We start from the raw sequence: 20,819 nt of genomic DNA, 5'->3' as shown, positions 1-20,819 counted from the left end.
TGAAAACTTAGGCAGTTACATTGAAAATGTATGTATTTGCAACAAAAAACTAGAAGCTTCCATTGTTCCCCACAACTAACAAATTTATATTTCTAAACCATGGATCTGACGTTATGTCACTCCCGTACTCAAGTGGCTCTCTCTGCTCCTCTTTGTCTTTAGAACCAACTGTCTAAAAATCTGTCCCTAGTCTTACATTTTTCAGGCTTACTGAACTTTCTTCTCTTTTACAATCTATACAGAAACTAGACTCACCTATTTGCTATTCCCTGTCACAAATACAAAATTCAAACTCCAATCCTCTTCCTGAGTTCTCCCTTACAGGAATGCTCTTCCTCCTCACCTCTATCTTAGAGAGGCCATAACTTCCTTCAGAGTTGAGTCTAAGTGCCACCTCCCATGATGAGCATTTCCTGACATCCCTCCCCAGCTGAAAGGTTCCTCCTCTGATACTACTATTGTCTTTATTTTGAACTTTGTTGTTGCTTTTGTGTTCACACTGTTTCTTCAAAATATACTGTCAGCAACTTGAAAGCAGGGAATTTTTTTTGTCTTTTTATTTCAAGATTCTGGCACACAATAAGTACTAAATGCCTACTGAATATCTTGAAAAGTGATTTTTGTGCTGGCATAAAATATAAATTTTTAAAAAAGGCATGTAAGTCCATGTTTGGGGAATAAGGACTTTTAAAGTTAGACCTAAACTCTTGTACATATAATGTATTTCCATAAAAAGCATCAGGCAGTGGTATTTCTTTTATATAAACAATCAAGATGAATAGAGCACAGGTTCCTGGCTAATTTGTTTAACTCCATACAATTTTCCTCAAGTCTATTTTCCAAATAAGCCTTATCACAAGGCTGCAAATGATGCTTATTGCCAACAAAAATAATTTAAAAGACATTCTTATATGATTACTAACTCTCCACTAGTCTAAATTATGTTCAATTGTGATATAAAGGTAAGGTCCTTCTCCCTCTTCAACTCTTGTAGGATAGGTCAAATAAGTGCTCTTCCAAACATACCCTATTAAAACAAAAAGGGCTTTGAATGTGTAAAGACTGTTACCTGAGATCTGCCTAGCTTAGGCTCATCCCTCAAAGGCCAACACATCCAGACTCATGGCTGTATGTCTTTTTAAAATACTGAAATATTGTTGGCAGATAACGTATTAATAACAGAATAATAACCGAGCATCAAATAGCGCTTGAAAATACAAAGGATTTGTGGTCTCAGTCCCCCCCAGTGAAGATGACAAGCTGCCTCTGACTTGAGAGACAAGTCCCAGGGAGGTGCCTGAAGTACAGAGGACACATGGTAATCTTTGTCACAAGCAGAACAGGAACTGGGTGCAGCATTTTGTGCATCAACAAAAATATTCCCTATTGATGGAAAAGAGGGAAAGGAGGAAAAAAAAGGCAAAAGAAGAAGAGAAGGAACAAAAAGAGAAAAAGAAAAAGGAGGAGGAAAAGGAAAAGAGTAAAAAGGGGAAAAAAAAAGTAGGAGGAGGAGGAATGCATTTTCTCCCTTCATCAAAGTTTTATTCTGATGTTGGAGTGTAGGTGACTTCTGACATTATCAATTCAAATATAATAATGGCACTCTTCTAAACTATGCATATATGCTTGTAATTCTACATGCAAAAATCTTCAACTACACTCTTGTTCCCAGCACTGGAAGAGTCAATTAACACTTAAAAGATACTTAAAAGACATAAAAGTCATTATCTCTGAGATTCTGGGAACTAAGGCTTATTAAATGTTCCTATTGATAATCTTAAAGCAACTAGAGAAATTCACATTCTGACTTGGAACATACTGGGCAAACAAAGAAGCTTACAACAGAGGACAGGGAGCTGGTCTAATCAGAGAAGCCAGGGTTCAAATCTTAGTGATACCTTGGGTAGTAAGTCACTTTCTACACCTGAGTCTCAGTGTCCTCCTCTGTAAAATGGGGATGATACCTCCCTCAGAGGGTTATTGGAAGGCTCCCGTGAAATAAAATGCTTGTAATACTTTGCAAACTTTTATGGGGTTATATAACTGTCATTCCTAATCGTGACTTAAAATGTTTTTTAAAAATCTCATAATGCACTGGTTAAGGCATTAGCTCACCCTAAGAAAGGGGTGACCAGTTGTAGGAGCTCTGAGCCGGACACCAACTCCTGATTGAAAAGAGCAATGCAGCGAAGGAAATTTTCATAGACTTCTTGACTTTTTAGTACTCGGCGTACCTGGGGAAGAAAGAAGAATGGTAGAAAACTCTATGCTGAAGATTCCTGTCATTTCTAAGATTTTAAATCTCAATCCAGATATTATTCTGCTTGTAAATCATTAAAAGTATGCAAATAATCAAAACCAAAAAAAAAAGGGGGGGGGGGCTATTTCTCACATTTTTATGCCACTTTTCCCACACCCCTATAAGGAAACTAAGTAGGGTAGGTATTCTCATTGTAAAGATAAGGAAATGGGAGGATCAACCAGGTTAAATAATTTGATTACAATTACAAAACCAAAAATATCAGCATCAGAATTCAAACCCAGAAGAAACTCAAGTGAGTCTCTTGATTCTATACCCAAAACTTTTATTATACTACAAAAGCATATGAACCAGTTATTAAATTCTAATAACCCAAGCCAATGCTATGTATTGCTATCTATGTATTTTCAGTGTCTTTGGTCATATAATGATACCATAATACTAATAGACACAATGACAGCAAAGATTCTAGCTCAATATCTTTCACAGATCCCTTCTGATGGGGGAAAAAAGAGGATAGTTTGCCCAACAGCTAACCCAAATGAGAAGAATTCTAGGGGGTCTAGCAGGAAGGTGTGACTGGTCTCAAAAACCTGGAAATATGACTAAGAATTAGGAACCTGAATCACTTGACATAAATTTCAATATTTTAAAGAGCTGCCATTTTTTTAGTGTGGGTGTTGCCAAAAAAGATTTTATCTTCTACTGGTCTGTTAGTCTCTGCAAGCTAAGTTAAGCTGTTCATTAGACAACAGAAGCACTGGCCAGTACATATAGTCTTCCCAGTCTGAAATGATTGTAGTATAAAGCTGAAATCAATAAAACACACACACACACACAAACATACACACAAACACACACATGCACACACGCACCCTAGAAAGTCTTTCCACCTTGGAGAACCTATCAGAGCTTCATAGCTGGGTTCCACTGAATTGCCACAAACCATTAATTACCAAAAACCATTATCTGACCAATTTGAGTTTCCCACGGAAATCAAGTTTCAAGTCAATAAAGCAGCAAAACAGTCTTACCAAGGATTTTTCCAAATGCTTGACTAGAAACCCTGCTTTTTCTCCTCCCCAGTTCCAAATATATGTTCCAGATCAGGAGTCCACAAACTATGGCCCGCAGACCAGATGCGGCAGCTGAGGACAATTATCCCCCTCACCCAGGGCTATGAAGTTTCTTTATTTAAAGGCCCACAAAACAAAGTTTTTGTTTTTACTATAGTCTGGCGCTCCAACAGTCTGAGAAACAGTGAACTGGCCCCCTATTTAAAAAGTTTTGAGGACCCCTGTTCCAGATCAACAGAACAATGAATTGTTAAGAAAAGGAAAGGAAAGGAATGCAGAATTGTTGACTAGAACCCAGTTTCCCAACAGAAAAGATCAAATCACTGACCTTGTCAAAGAAAGAGAATTCTTGCAACGTTCCATATTTTCCCACAGCTGCAACAGACAGATCTTTGGTCCCTCTCAATTTCATTTTCTTCTGTTATGAAAAGTTCAGCACTGTTAAAGCAGTTTGTCTGCACCAAGCAGTCAAAAAAAGCTTGCCAGAGGCATAAGCACTAAATAAAAGCTTGATAGAGGCATGAACACCAACTCTTAAGAGACCCAGGGCACCTCTACTGAACATTTCCCCACCACCCCACCATCCCTCAACCTCCAATAATCATTGCTCCCTTCTCAGGTTACTTCCTTGGAGCACTCCACCCAAACACCCCTGAGTTTATCAGTGTTTTCTGTGTGTATTCTCTCCCAGACAAGCAATGTAAGAGCTGTCTAACTCCAACACTTTAGCACAGGGTCTTAGCCCAGGGCAGGCACTAAACACAAGAATCATATTGCAGGCCAAAATGAAGAAGAGAAGAGATATAGAATCAGACCCATGATCTTTTCAGCCCAGTAACTTCCCTGGAAGAGACACTGTAGGCCAGGTTATGCTGAATAGTCCTTCCCTTTCAAGGTCTCAAATTCACATTGTTCCTGCCCTGCTGGATATTTAGTACCTCAGGATCTGGTCCTGGATCATATTTTGCCCATGTTCTCCCTGCCTTGTTAAATCACAGGCATACACCAGTGCTGAATAGCTTTTCCCCAATCAGCAAGATTCTATCTTTTTACATAGTCTGATCTACTAGAGATCCAAGAATAGAAAAGAACTTTAGAATCCTACAGGCTCAACTCCCCATAATTTGCCCTGAACTCTCACAAGGGCCTAGAGAAAATGTTAAGTGATTTATTCATGATCATATAGTTAACGCCACAATTAGGCTTCAAACCTAGGCCCTTTGGCTCTGCTGTCACTGTCACCATTTTAGATTCTCATTGAGAAGGGATCATTGACAGCTGCTCGAATTTCTTGAGGCATGCTTGTCTGTGAAGAGGAAATCTAATGCCTTTCTTAATAAAAACCAGTCATCAATGTCAGCCTCAGCTACACGCTGAGCCAACATTTTTATTAACAGTACACAGTGCCTCAATCACAAGTTTAGAAATCTCTATCACACAAGCACAATAGTTCCTCATTTATTAAGTATTGTGTAGAAGGATCTGAATTTTCCAGTTCATTAAATACTTCTTAAAACACAGGATGAAAACTTTTAAAAACTTTATGGAATTAAGGAATTGCTGAACAAATTATGGTATGTGAACGTAGTGAAGACTATAACTTGCCATAAAGAATGACAAACTGGGCAGATTCAGAACAAAATGAAAAGGCTTTATGAATTTATTCAGAGTGAAATGAACACAAACTAGAAAAATAATATATGGAATTGTACAGAAGACAATTATGAAATACTTAAAAACCTTGATCAAGGCATGGAGACCTTATGCAAATAAGCTTAACACTGCAATGAGAGGAATATCCAGGAATAAGATGATGGAGGTCCCAATCACCTGGTCAAACCACAATTACATTATTCTGTTCCAGTGTGGGCCTAAACTGATGAGCTGGAGAGCATTAAGAGAAGAAGGGTAAACACGAGTGTGAAATAGGCTCAAGATTATACTGTATGAGGACAGGAAGAAGCAACTGGAAATATTCAGCTTCTCTCTAATGAAGAATCCTGTCCACTGTTTTCAAGTACTGGAAAGGCTATAACTTAAAGAGGAATTAGGTATGATTCTTTCTGTATGACCAGGTGGGTAGAACAAGGAAGAGTGGAGGGAAGTCTCAGAAAGACAGGTTTAGACTGCAGAAAAGCAAAGCCTTTTTTGGGAGTTGTCTAAGGGAGACCTCCCTGGAGGTAAAAGGAAAAAATGTGTTGAGCTGGAATAAGCCCTTCCAACTCTGAACTTCCATGTCACCAGGGTTGACTAGGCCATCTCCACAATTAATGAGATCTATGGACACTTTGGGAGCCTCAGGCTTAACAGTTTGTTTGTTTTTTTCCAACAATGACAAAGTGACTCACCTCTCCCTAGTGAGAATTCTGTTTATTAGATGCATCAGTTCTCCCCAGTGAAATCCCTGAACATTACAAATGCTTCAACATCAAAAAGAGGTAGTTTCCTCAAGGAAAATGACATTAGAAAAGATGTCACCATATGATTTACCCCCATGGCCTTAGGAAACCTCTGTTTTACTCGCACCTGAAATGCCCTCCCTGTATGTGCTATCTCTCCCTACTAGAAAGTGAGGTCTTTGAGAGCAAGACCAGCTCTGTATTTGTTAGTATCCCAGCACGTAGCACAGTAGTTGGCACAGAAGCACTGCTTCAGAAATGATTTATCTGTTCATTTAGCCATCTAAAGACCTGTATGGCTCCTCCACAAGCAAAGCAAGAGCTCCGACAGGTATTACAGGATATCACTTTTGCCTGAGCAGAGGTTATTTTGTTATTTTCCAGACCCCTCAGCTGGACTGCAGAGATAACAGTAAAATGATCTGATATATGAGCTCTCAAGATAGTTCCCAACTTTTTTATGATTAAGAATTACTATGCTCTTCACATGGAGATTTCCAGTAGGGAGAAAAAAGTCCTACAAAGACACATAAGTAATCTAAGTATACTTTTAGCCCATTATTTTATTTGATCTTCACAATTAACACAAAAACAACAGAGGAGCTTGGCTATCACATATGAAACAGAGAGAGAGTGAATTAAGGTCATACAAGTAACTAATAGAAAATCTAGACCTAGTACAAAACGTCAGAGCTGGAAGGGATTTTATAACATAAAGTGACAGGATTAGAATGGTTTTCAAAAACAGAAACTCAGTCACATCAATAACTGAGGAGGATCATCTTTATAACACAGGAAATCAGGACCAAGAAAGATCACCTTAGGACCCAAAGTGTCAAAGCAGAAGGGACAATTAAGGAATGTGCCCATGCCCACAAGCAGGTTCCTTTACTCATTTCTTTATTTTTTCATCTATATCATACTGTTTCTATTTAGCAACTCATTTCCAAGAAAGAAGAATTTAAATCTCAAAACTTATAGGATAACACTATCACCCAAATAAATCCTTTGAAGAAAAAAAAAAAAGCACTGTCATGCCTCCTTAAATTAATCCCTAGGTTGGATTTAATCTGCCTTCCTTGCAGTGTATAGTTACCTTGGCTGGGCCGGTGACAGGACGAAGGAGCAGAGGCCTAGACCGTTTTTTGCTGTGTTCCAGACTCTTTTCATGATCACTTTTCTGAACACTATTCATTTCACACGGTCCATTTCCTGTGAACTAAAGGAAATAAACAAAAATTTTGATTAGTTACAAACAACTCTCATTGTACCATTTTGGTGTTCACAGATAGTAGGCAAATCCATTATTTTAACCAACATTTTTTAAGCACCTGGTACATGCAGAGTACTGTGCTGAGTACTGAAAGAAATGCAGTAATGAAATAAGATAGTTCCTGCCCTTCTGGAGTTTATTGAGTACCTCACTTTTGGAGTGTGTAGAATAAATCAACAGGAATCTAAGAGAGGTAACAAATGCCATGCAAGGTCCAAGAAATACTAACATATTCCTGAGCAGAGCCACAGTGTCAGATTTTTCAATACGTTCCTAAATGGCAGCACCAAAAGAAAATTGAGGCCAATTAAATATTTTGTATGTGAACCCTTTAAAAACATCTGGTTTAGTAGTGCTATGAATAATATCTAGGTATTCCTCAGTGGACATACTGTATTTTCCCAAGACATCAAGTCTATTCAAGATGAATGTAAATAAAGGCAACTAGGTAGAACAGCTGAGAGAATACTGAACTTGAGAATCAGGAAGACCTGAATTCAAATCCTGCTTCAGACACTGAATTAGTGTGTCCCTATTAAGGACCTTATTATTAATCTCTTTGAATCTCAATTTACTCACCTGCAAAATGAGAAGGCTGGACTTGAGGGTCCCTAAGGTTCTTTCCAGTCCTAAAACTTATGATTTTACAGACAAATGTCCTGGTAGAAATTATAAAATGTCTATTTACAAAACCACAGCTATCATGGCTGCTCCTCACCACTATCTATTTAGGTAGGAAAGAGGAAGAAAACAACCACAAAAGATTTGTTTTTCTGATATATTGGTAGGCTCTTAGATTTGGTAAAGGTTAAGCCAATGGTGTTTCAGTCATTTTAATGATCAAGAAAACCCCATCAATTCTATTTTCTCATTTTCAAATCATTCAGAGGCTGTCTGAAAGTTGTATTTATAACTATTCTTCAACTGCAATTCTTTAGGAATCTGGGATTTCACCACTAAGGGTATTCCCTCCACAATAGTCATTATGAGGTACTAACAGCAAAAAACCTCTTATGTGGCAGCTAAGCAGCTGGTAGGGAACAAGAAGACTAAATAGCTCAGGTGGCCTTGCGATACGACTGCCATTGCGCCTACTCTTAAAACGGGCCCAATCTGATGAACTCCTCCTGAAAGTTTAACTCCCAACAGCAAAGCTTTCAAGAACTATAATTAGCTAATAATAAAAGGATGGGAAGTAGACTACATAATATAATTTCACTGGTATAAGGATCTCTCTGGTGCAGAAACTTGCTTCCATAAATACGTGACATCTTTTTTATACCTTTTAACATCAAGGAGTTATACAGAACAGTAAGGAAAAGGACAGGTCACAAACCTAGTATGTGTCAAGAGGAGATTCTGAACTCAGATCTTTATGGAAGCAAGCTCAGCTCTCTAACTACTACAATGCAAAGCCAATAACAACAACAATAATACCTTAGACAACCATATGGCACTTTGCTTCAAATATCTTATTTGCTCCAAATTACAAGCTGGGCAAAATTGACTGGGCTGATAGTGGCACACCATTTTACAGATAAACTAAGATTCAGAAAGACTTGCTCAATGTCCTTAGTAAAAAGAAGACCCGAGATAGGAACGATGGATCTAGGGCCATCCATCAGACCTTTCTAGCACAGTTCCTCTCAAATAACATTTAGATTTAAACACCTCTTTTATAAATGTTTTATACTTTACATCTTATCTGATCTTCACAACAAGTTTTTGAAATACAAAGGATAAGGACTATCAGCCTCATTCTACAGATGAATCAATGTTTGCACCTAATTGTATACTTCACTGAGATGACTTACATAGGCATTATACCCAACACATTTTAAGGTCATAAAGCTAGGAAGCAGAAGCCCCAAGATTTGAATCCAGGTCCTCCAAACTTAGAAGGACGGCATCTCTTCCATATGTGTCACTATATCTCCATTAATGTAGTCCTAAAAATTATTCTGGGGAGTCCAGCTCTGTGACTCCATTAGCCACTTACAGGTTGAGAGTGGTGTGAGGGGTTAAGGGAATTGCCATGTGACAAGACTTAACCCAAGTTTTCCTGACCCTTAATTCATTTTTCCAAGCTGCTTCTCAGCAGTAACAAAAAAGCCTCAAAATTTATCTTGGGTTTTGTTTTGTTTTTTTAAGTTTTAAGAAATGACCAGGAATTAATATAATACTGCACAACTGTGTCTTATTAAAGACAAACCTGCTATGCATCTAATTCAGTAGGATGTTTATAAATGAGTTTTAAGATAGGGATGTTACTGTTTAAAAGAACTCAAGGATTAAACTGTTGAAATGCACATAATTACCCTCCACAGATTTTTGTAATACAAATAAACCCTCAGGGTCCTAGCTCAGGGGTTCATCTCCTTTGGGTGAAGGACTCCTGTGGCAACTAGTCTGGGGAAATCTAAGGACTTTCTCAGAAATATTTTTTAAATGCATACAATAATAGGATTACAAGGGAAATCAATTCTGTTGAAATATAGTTATCAAAATAGTAATCAAAAAAAGTTCACAGGCTACTGTTAAGAAGCCTTATTAAAGGAATTAGGCCAACAGGGGTACGAGGAATCGAGGCAGGGGGAATGCTTGATTTTTTTTGGTCAGTAATAAGCATTTTAAAATTTTTATTTACTATTTTCAAGCCTTGCCCTGAGCTTTAGATACAAAGAAAAAACCAAACACATCCTAATAGAATAGACAACATGTAAATAATTAGGTATATGTGAGACATATGCAGTGCAATAGATAACTGCAAGAAGATAACTTTAGAGGAATGACAGAGAGCAGGTTGGTGGTTAGAGTAACTTGCTGAAAACCAGTCACATGCCTGATCCTGATGGGAGTTCTCTGGTGAAACCAGCATGCTGCTCACTGATGGTTATCATGTCCTTTGCTCCATCCCTCTCTTTCTCCTGGCAGACACAACTCGACTCTCCACAGAACCCATCATTCACTGCATGCAGCTGCAGGAAAGCCTCTCCTTTACAAAGGAGAATTAAGCTCTTTTTATTTCTATAATGTGTCTAGAGTTTAAGACAGCTATGCACACTCAGGCAACCAAGGAAAACCAGAAGCAGACATGGAACAAGACAGCAGAACTGGACTGCTGCCTTCCTATGTAGAAAAGCTGTCTGAATTTTCAGATGAAGAAATTAAAACCATTTCTAATGACATGACAAGGTGCTCTAAATCACTATTGGTGAGAGAAATGCAAATTAAGACAAGTACACTTCTCTCAGATTGGCTAAGATGCTGAGTGAAATGAGCAGAACCAGGAGATCATTATACACGGCAACAAGAAGACTAAACAACGATCAACTCTGATATATGAGGCTCTTTTCAACAAGGATATGATTCAGACCAATTCCAATGATCTTATGATAAAGAGAGTCATCTACACCCAAAGAGAGGACTGTGGGAACTGAGTATGGATCACAATATAGCATTTTCACTCTAAGTGCTGCTTGCTTGCATTTTATTTTCTTTCTCATTTTTTTTCCATTTTGACTTGATTTTTCTTGTGCAGCAAGATAATTGTATAAATATGTATGCATATTGGATTTAACACATTTTTACCATGTTTAACATATATTGGATTACTTGCTATCTAGGGGACGGAGTGGGGGGAAGGAGAGAAAAATCAGAACACAAGGTTTTGCAAGAGTTAATGTTGGAAAATTATCCATGCATATCTTTTGAAAATTAAGTTTTCATTTTAAAAAAAGGCAAATAAAAGAAAAGCTGTCGTGTACAAAAAGGTGTCATCAACCTATTGGCTTGTCCCCTCCCAGCAAGGCAGAAATAAAACCATAGAGGGCACTGGATTTTTAGAACTGGAGAGAACTTTTAAAAGCAGCTAATCTAACCACAGCATTTTATAGATGAGAAAACTGTTAAGGAGCAGGAAATGATCTCCTGGTTCTGCTCATTTCACTCAGCATCAGTTCATCTAAGTCTCTCCAGGCCTCTCTTAAATCATCCTGCTGGTCATTTCTTACAGAACAATAATATTCTATTACATTCATAAACCAAAACTTATTCAACCATTCCCCAACTCATGAGCATCCACTCAGTTTCTAGTTCCTTGCCACTACAAAAAGAGCTGCTACAAACATTTTTGCACATGTGGGTCCCTTTCCCTCCATTAAAATCTCTTTGGAATACAGACCCAATTATATTTGCCCAGGGGTCACAAAGGTGAATAAGAAGATCAGAGATCCAAAAAGAGGCTCATTACAAATTCCATTCATAACAACCTGACTCTCATGTTCAAGGCCAAAGAGGGAGAGAGGCTAAAATTTTACCTAAATATAAGACATTTCATCAGATCTGTTCAGAAAACAGACTAACCTGTTAAAATAGTGAAGTCCCTCCCTATCACTGACAGTATTCAAATCCAGACTATGACTATTGCCAATAATTTATGATAAGCAGGACCCTTTCTCACCTGACATTCTAGCATAGATTTTCTCCTAATGTAATCTTACAAATGCTGACACAGTCAAGGCATCATCTCACCCTTTTGGTACCAGCTTTTCTTGGTGCTTAACCCACTACTACCAAGTCAAATTGCCAAACTAACTCACCAACCCTAAAAATACCTACACATTTTAAAGTTTACCACCTGGAATGCTCTAACCTCCTCACCCCATTTTCCAATGGTTATATTATAACATCTTATCTTTCAAGTCTCAAATGAAAACCTAATTCATCTAAAAATCCTTCCCTGATACCATCAATTCTATCCCCATTAGAAAAATTCTGTTCCTTTTACCACTTTAAATTCTTCTTAAACATCATATTCTAATTATCATAGCCATCCATATATTATCTCTTCTACTACATACATTGAAAGCTCCCTGAGGGCAGGAGCTAAGTCTTCTTGCTGTATCCTAGTGCAGATGACAATACCTGACAGGATACAAATTAGACATTTACTGTTTAATGGCTAAATGAAATTTCAGCCTCAGGCAGTAATCCCTTTATATAATTTCCCAACTTTTATGTACATATCATGACTTATTCTCTCCCTCCCCCCACTTCCTGTCACCTCTCATATCCAATAAATCTCTACCATATCTATCTGTTCCCTCCACCCACCTTAGTTTAGAACCTTCATTATCATCTTCTGGACTGCCAGATTTCCAAATTGCAAAATTCATCTTCCTTGGGAAGAGATCTACTGCAATGACTGTCTACTCCCACAGAATCCAGAGTTCTTTGTCTTTTATTCGAGGCTTCCCAAACCAAGTTCCTTCCCTACAATCCTCCCCTTGCAACTTTTTCCACATTTACTTGTGTAGCTTTAGGTCTTTTGATTGCACTATTTTTATTATGCCTGAAATACTCTTGATGCTTTCTACCTACTGTATGTTTACTCATATTTCAAAATCTTTTAAGCTCAATTCAAATGGCACCTCTCCTACAAAGCATTCCCCACAACTAGTAATGACCTTGGACCTCACAAAACATTTTATGAACTTTTCGTATGAAAACAATACAATATAAATCTACATATCATATAACTCTACTAGATTTGAAGCTCTATGAAGGCTAGGATTATATCTTTATTCTCCCATGGCCTAGCACAATGTTGTACACAGAAAGTATAATTGCTGAATTTAATGTAAAATTGTTGATAAACATGGATACACATTATATACTTCTACAACAATACTAGATGATGACCAGTTCTGATGGATCAGGCCATCCTCAGCAACGAGATCAACCAAATCATTTCTAATGGAGCAGTAATGAACTGAACTAGCTATACCCAGAAAAAGAACTCTGGGAGATGACTAAAAACCATTACATTGAATTCCCAATCCCTATATTTATGCCCACCTGCATTTTTGATTTCCTTCACAAGCTAATTGTACAATAATTCAGAGTCTGATTCTTTTTGTACAGCAAAATAATGTTTTGGTCATGTATACTTATTGTGTATCTAAGTTATATTTTAATATATTTTAACATCTACTGGTCATCCTGACATTTAGGGGAGGGGGTGGGGGGGGTAAGAGGTGAAAAATTGGAACAAGAGGTTTGGCAATTGTTAATGCTGTAAAGTTACCCATGTATATATCCTGTAAATAAAAGGCTATTAAATAAAAAAAAAAAAGATAAACATGGATACATACATGACTACAGGATGTTTAAGAGAGACCCTTTTAAATGATCTAGAGCACCCCCATTTTTCTGATGAGTAAACAGAGGTTCAAAATGGGAACACATGTCTCAAAACAACTCTAGGAGAGCCACAACTCAAACAGATTCTCCTGACTCTGAGTTAAGTGTTCTTTCTCATGTGCCACCCCCTAGAGAATAGAACTGGGATATGTCCTCAGTTCATCTAGCCTCCTATTTCCTAGTGAGGAGGAAGTACTCAGGTGAAGTTCTAAGGTAAAAATGAGGAGGACTAATGATCCTCCACCTCCCACTCTCTGGCCCATCTCATGAGGCTCACCAGCCAGATTTCCCCTGCATCTTGAGGACAGAGAGAAACAACCCAGGCATCTGTTACACAAGAGAACCCCACAGGTCCGCCAACACTCTTATGGCACCTAATGGGCTTTAGCCTCATCTCCCTTCCCCTACCTCATTGCATCCTGTAGCCTTCAAGTGTTACTGCAAAGACTGTTTTCAAGAAGAGCAGATGAAGAGGGAAAACAAAGGTAAAGACCATATTTCTCTTGCTGTTCATGACCACTCATTCCACTTTATCACTGTCCCCAAAGCCCTCCCTAACTGCCACCCCCTAGCTCAGCCTCATTCCTCACCAGTGTACTTGTCCCAAATTCCCTTCTCCAAGGCCATGGGAACCAACTCCAGAATCTTAGGTGCAAATGCTTAATATAAGTCAAGAAATTGAGACCCAGAGAAATTATTAAACATTATTTTGTCCAAAGTCCTAAATTCAGTAAATGTCTGATCTTTTGATTAGCACTCTAGCCATGTAGTTGATGAATGTATGTTAGAGTTTTAGCAAGGGCAGACACTTGACAGATATTCCATGTTTTAACTCTGAACATGTTTTAAACACAGTGTTCTAAATAATGGTAATGCACAGTGTTTTAAATAATGGTAATGTTGCTTATAAACATTATCAGTATAATCCATTAGGCATATTAGGGGTTAAATAGGTTTGGTGGTCTGATCTGGGAACTCAACCAACACGTGTAACAGGGGTGGAGAACCTTTTTTCTGTCAAAAGTCATTTGGATATTTACAATATGACTCATGAGCCATATAAAATTATCAACTTAAAAAACTCAAGCAGTTAGTTGTTGTTGTCACCTGCAGTTGCTGAGGCAGAGGCCAGACCAAATGATTTCACTTATCTTATATAACCCAGGGGCTGGACATTCCCCATCCCCAATACATCCCCAATTTATAGCATTGTTCCCATGGGAAAATATAGTCTGAGTTCCAAACAACCAACTTATAAATGGATTTTAGCAATATAACATATATACACTGGGGACTGCTCATATAATGAATTAATTTTAGTGTTCTATAAAACCATGGAAGACAGAGCTTTAGTTATAATGGGAGCTCATTATATATAGAACCTTTAAGTGGAATCTCTAAGGAAATCCCAAAGGAAAAGACATGAAACCCCTGCCCTCTAGGCTGAGCTGGACAAATGGTGGGAGAAAGTGAAGGGACCCCACACATGTGCCAGGCCTCTAGCTGTCACCGACAAGTCGGCATACTTCATAAACTTTACTAAATATATGAAATATGCCAACTTGTCGATGACAGCCAGTTTCCCAATTAGAAATGACCAAAACAAAAGGCTACAGGGTTATCACTGATGAGCTCCTTGCCAGGTTAGTCCATCTCATCTCAGTACATACCAAAGATCTTTTGGCTTCTGGAAGGAACTGTCCAAACTCAGAGAGTAGATCCTCCTGTCCCCTGAAGAGATTAGCTACCTCAGTAAAGACTTCCTCCTCTGACATACCCCGGAAAGGGCGTCCTTTAGTGTTCAGCTGCTCCTTCTGTCAATTTACAGGGAAGGAAGTAGGAATCATTAGTGAAGAGAAGAGTCAAATTATTAACACTCAAGAATCAAATTACCAAAAAACCAAAAAGCAGACACTAACAGCCTGGCACGCAGTATGCTGCAATGCAGATGTAACTGTGTGCCAGGATCTCCAATAACCACACTCCTCCACTTCCTTTCTCTGGGAGGGGAGGTTTTGTCTAGACTTAAGTGACCAAAGGACCGCCTAGTGAGGAGTCAGGAGGGCAAAGTAGGAAGCAGTAATTCAGCACCTCTCAGAAGCAAACACTCCTCAAGATGATACTGGAGTAACTATAAAGGAATACAAGGGGAAAATCCACACCCCAACAAGGAGCAGCACAAAGAAAGATCCCCAACAGTAAAGAAGAGAACACTAAACCAATTTGTCCAGGGCTTGGACATTTGCCTCACAATTCTGGGGGCAGTAAACTTACTTGCCCCTGGCCAGTCAGATCTAAGATAGAACTTAATAAGATAGGATTTAAACCTACTATCCTAACAGCTTAATCTTCTACCCCAACAGAGCCTCCCCAACCTAGTATTTGATTTAAGAAATCCTAATTCACTTTTTTTCCTAAAAAATATAATTAGAAGATATATCTGGGCTTCTTCATGACCCTACAGAAGGATTACTTACATTCCAAAGGCACAAACATAAATTTGGGGGACAGTTAGGTGGCTCAGTGGATAGAACACCAGCTCTGAAGTCAGGAGGACCTGAATTCAAATCTGGTCTCAGACACTTAACAAGTCCTAGCTGTGTGACCCTGGGCAAATCCCTTAACCCCAACTGCCCTCAGCAATAAAAAATAAAAATAAATTTGGGTCTATCTATCATTTGGACACAACTGTAGTCCCCCAAATAAGGGTTTGGTGGCACTCCAAGACTCAGTCCAAATGCAATTCTATTCTTCAGTTCTATCACACAATTTTTCTCCTGTAGCCAAATCTCAGGCTGATGACTGGCATATCCATAAAAAGGAATTCCAAGATTTCTTATCAGTCTTAGCTAAAATGCCAAATAAACATATATATTTTAATAGGTTTTATTGTTAAGATCTTTGTTATGGGGGGCAGCTAGGCGGTACAGTGGATAGAGCATCAGCTCTGAAGTCAGGAGGACCTGAGTTCAAATATGACCTCAGACACTTAACACTTCCTAGCTGTGTGACCCTGGGCAAGTCACTTAACCCCAACTGCCTCAGCAAAAAAAAAAAAGAACAAAAAAACTTTGTTATTGATTCAGGAAAACATATATCCATTAAGAAACAACAAAGCAGATTTCTCCTGATTTTTTCTTGAAATCGTAAGTCTTATTTTAGGACTCATATATTGCCTTCCTGGATAACTGGCCTTGGAACATCAAAATGGGAATCAAAGGCTCTGCCCCACATGACGAATGGACTTTGTTAAGAAATAGTCAAATCCTCCTATGACTTTCCCTACAGTAGGATGATCTATTATCAGAAGTATCTTAAAAATGGTTCTTTAGGAAAGGAAGACAAAAAAGGCAGGGACTAGAAAGAGAGGCCTACCTTATCCGAAATATAGCTGAAGTTGGGACAAGAGTATAACCAGGGAGGAATATGAAGTTGTAGCTTCACATCCTCAGAGAGTGCTAGTAAAAGGAGCACATACAGTTCAAACCTAACAACCACAAACTTATGCTTATTAAGACACTCATTCTGGGATCCCAAGATCTTATTAATCACCTAAGAACCAAGATGGTGCAGAGGCTTTTTGAAAGGCAAGTAACAGGAGGCCTAAACTTCACCTCAAGAGACTTTCTTAAATCATCAAATTCCTTTCATTTTATCTACAAATAATGCTCAGTAGTACCACAAACTTATACCCTAATCTGATACCCCCAGCATTTTTACCTGGTAAGTATGTAATATCTCTAAGAATGATCTGTAGATTTCTGGGTGGTCAAGAAAACGGGTTTTGATTTTATTCACATAGCTTATAGCATTGTTGAATTCCACCGAATCAGATTCCAAGGGTCCCTGATGTCTGTCTTCCTTATATGCCAGCTGCTGCTTATAGTCATCTGCAGAGTCATTGCGATGGTGGGAATTCTCCTGAAAATTCAACCAGAACACATCATCAGTACATCAGGCCTAGGATGCAGAGAAGTGATTCTAAAGAAACCTCTAAGTAATTCACACATACATATACACACATATGTACATAAAAAAAACCCATCTATATATAATATACTCATGTGTGAGTTCTAATTATGTATTTATGTTTTATTATAGATTAGGAAATTCCACTGAAGAAAACTCCCTTTACCAGCACAAATCAGCAGCTACATTGCAACCAATTATCTTTGCAAATTCTCTAAGAGGTCAGGGTATTAGTTCTAAAAGGCAGATTTTGTTTCTGAAACTGATTATCTGCTTCTGTGTTTCACTCACTAGCTAAGTTAAAACTTAGCATGTTCTACCTGAAGAAAAAGGTTTGAATAAAGTTTTATTTTCCTTTTTCTCCTTTTGGGGGGAGGAAAAGTAAATTACTTGTTAAATTGGAAAATAAAAAGATTTTTAAAATTAAAAATTGAAAAACAAATAAAAAATAATAAAATATTTTGTAAAATAGCCTGAAGAGGCAAAGAAAAGAATGTTAAAGAAAAGTAAAGATGAAAAAAGAGCCCAATTCTTTGAAGTTATACAATGCAATAGCTATGAGGCTGAATAAAGCTGGACCCTCGGAGGCGCCACTTTGTGTGAAGGAATAATGAAAAGTTAATACTGCTTGCATGAAGTTGCCAACAGTAGCAATAGGCTACTCCCTGCTAAGGAGCCACATATCAAGTTGATAAAAAAGAAAATATGCTATCTGCTCAAGGTATTATCTCAGAGATGAAGGAAAGGTTCCCAAGGTTTATCAAACCTAATGACTACCTTCAACTTCTGGTGATCAATGTATAGATAAATATATATCCAAAAACTTGCAGAAACCAAAACTATTTATACCACACACTAGATTCCTTTTTTTTTAACATTCCAGGCACAAAACAGAAGACCTTAAGGATAAAGGCAGTGTTTTTAATGCTGTTAGCAACTCAAGATAAGGTCTTCAGAAATGAAATGCACAATGGGATGTGAATAGCTTGTTAAGAGGATGGTAACCGATATGAAATGATCCAACTACTGTGGAGAATAATTTGGAATTTATCCAAAGGATTATTATCCTTTGATCCAGCAGTATTACTACTAGTCTATATCCCAAAGAAATCCTAAAAGGAGGAAAAGTCTACACATGTATAAAAATGTTTGTAGCACCTTTTTTTGTAGTGGGAAGTAATTAGAAATATAGTGGATGTCCATTAGGGAATGGCTAAGTTGTAATGGAATATTATTGTTCTATAAGAAATAATCAGCAGAATGACTTTAAAAAAGCCTGGAAAGACTTATATGAACTGATGCTGACTGAAATGAGCAGAAGCAAGCAAACATTGTACACAATAACAGCAAGATTATGTAATGATCAAATATGATGGACTTGGCTCTTCCAGCAATTAAGTGATCCAAGATAATTTCAGATGGAAAATAACATCTGTGGATGACTGTGGATTAAAGCACAGTATTTTCACTTTTTTGCTTGCTTGCTTCTTCCTTCTCTTGTTTTTTTAACCTTTTTGATCTGATTTTTCTTCTATAATATGACACATACGGAAATATGTTTAAAAGGACTATATATGCTATCTTAGGGAGGTAACAAATGAGGGAGGAAGGGAGGGGGAAAATTTTGGAACAAAATCTTACAAAAATGAATGTTGAAAACTATATCTGTATTTGGAAAAATAAAATACTATTGACAGGGAAAAAAGGGGGGAGGGGGAAAAGCGGTAACTGAAAATGTGATTTGGATTTCTGGTCCAGGACTTAAAATATAATAACAACAGACCAAGGAGAGAGTACAACAAACAAGTAAAGATCAAAAACAAAAACAAAAACATCTGCCTGAGACTTCTAAACTTTATCAAGAAAATGATAAGTTGACATAAAATTGCCCACATAATTCTGATAACAGATATAACCCATTAAGGAGAAGAGGTATCAAGGACCAGAAGCAACACCTGTATTCAGCTGCCTGCACACATACGCAAGAACCCAGGCAATAAGACAGATAAACCAGAGAAGTCAAAACAAGAAATATACTTGACCTTAAAGGTCCCATTCACAGAGACAAGCCAACAAAAAGTCAGCCATAATACACCAGGCTCTAACCCAGGGCATTAAGGATGATAAAAAGTTAAAGTGAAGCAGGAATCTTGCTCCAATGAAACAAAGCTGCCCGTCAGCATCAGAAAGGCCTGGAGCAGCCCAGGACTAGAATGTGCCTCATTTACAAGGTACAAGACAGATGAAGGAAGATGTGTGGGGCAAGATCTGTGACTTCATTAGTGTAAGCAGCTTTTCAATTCCATTGATGCCAACTGCCAATTTGTCTAAGGATCAGGAAAGTTATATGCTACAGTTAACTTGAGAAATTCAGGAAAAAGAGGAGACATGATGGCAGAAAAAGGGACGTTAGGGGACAGCTAGGTAGCGCAGTGGATAAAGCACCAGGACCTGAGTTCATATCTGACCTCAGACACTTAACACTTCCTAGCTGTGTGACCCTGGGCAAGTCACTTAATCCCAATTGCCTCAGCCCAAAAAAAAAAAAAAAGGGACATTAGATTGCAACTGAGGCAAGCTCCTGACTATGTGGCTTATCGATTGGATCACAAGCTCAGCATGGAAGGATGTTATAAGATTTCAACTGTCCAGATACCCACAAAAGCTTTAGCAAAACAGCAAATTGTTTTGGGGTTTCCTCATATACAATCATTCTGGCTCGCCTCTCTTTCCTTCACTCCCAAAATCTGCTCTGCTTCCAAACACTCCCTCAGCCATCTCCCAGCCTCAGTTCTCTTCCCTTCTCTAAGACATCGTTCATTCAGCCGCCACAGTAATATTACTCATAAAGAACAGGTCTCATCATATTACTGCTCTGCTCAATCAATTGCCCCAGCTCTCCATTACTCTAGGATTACAAACAAACTAATACTTTGGCATTTAGGCCTTTCATTACAGCTCCCACATGCCTTTGTAGCTGGACCAGACAGGACTCCCCTGACCCTTCTATGGCCTCCAACTCCCCCGACCCCCCTGTGGCCTCCATCTCCCCTGGGGCAAAATCCCTAGCTTCCTTCAAAGCCTGACTCTCAACAACACTTATACTAAGTCTTTAAGGTGTCTCCATATCCCTAGAATGACTACAGTCTTTTTTACTTTATGAGGAAAAAGCTGCATCTCAAAGCTAGGAAGTCCTGGCTATATATCTATGTGTACATATTGCCCCTCCAACAGAACCTTTCATTCTTTCAGGGCAGGGCTTATATTATTTCTATCTCTGTATCCCCCAGTACTAGCAGGATCTCGGCAAATGGCCAACAGTTAATAAATACTAATTGACTATCTTACTGAGAACTGATATAAGGAAAGAATTTCCCAGCAATTGGAGCGATACAAAAGTAGAATGAGCTGGCTCAGAACTAGAGCAAAGATCTGGTGTTAGCTGTGTGAAACAGAATTTTTTTATGGTATAGGTTGGAATAGTTCTTCACTGAAGCTCTTTTTCCTGTCAATACAATCACCCACAATCAACCTGACCTTGTTTCAGAAGGTAAAGGTGCTGCTTCTCCAAGAGGAATTCCATATTCTGGACCTGATTCCCACGAACAAAGAACGTGTTGTAGGGGAGGGGCGATAGG

The 20,819-nt window shown here is 38.3% G+C and overlaps 1 protein-coding gene across 1 annotated transcript in view; it reads right to left on the bottom strand.

The window, feature by feature from the left end:
* The window catches only part of SIN3B (SIN3 transcription regulator family member B), an 81,252-nt gene that overhangs the window by 46,961 nt on the left and 13,472 nt on the right, over positions 1-20,819 (bottom strand). Inside the window, exons 4-8 of the mRNA XM_031947975.1 lie at positions 16,933-17,133; positions 14,883-15,026; positions 6,832-6,954; positions 3,665-3,754; positions 2,116-2,234 (exon numbers count right to left, since the gene is read on the bottom strand). Of these exons, the coding sequence (XP_031803835.1) occupies positions 2,116-2,234; positions 3,665-3,754; positions 6,832-6,954; positions 14,883-15,026; positions 16,933-17,133 (677 nt within the window). The remainder of the gene's footprint in view (positions 1-2,115; positions 2,235-3,664; positions 3,755-6,831; positions 6,955-14,882; positions 15,027-16,932; positions 17,134-20,819) is intronic.

Source organism: Sarcophilus harrisii, chromosome 1, assembly GCF_902635505.1.
Source record: "Sarcophilus harrisii chromosome 1, mSarHar1.11, whole genome shotgun sequence".
In the NCBI taxonomy this organism is placed as follows: Eukaryota; Metazoa; Chordata; class Mammalia; order Dasyuromorphia; family Dasyuridae; genus Sarcophilus; species Sarcophilus harrisii.
Note: the sequence above shows the minus strand (reverse complement) of the source record. Positions and strands in the feature narration are given on the sequence as shown.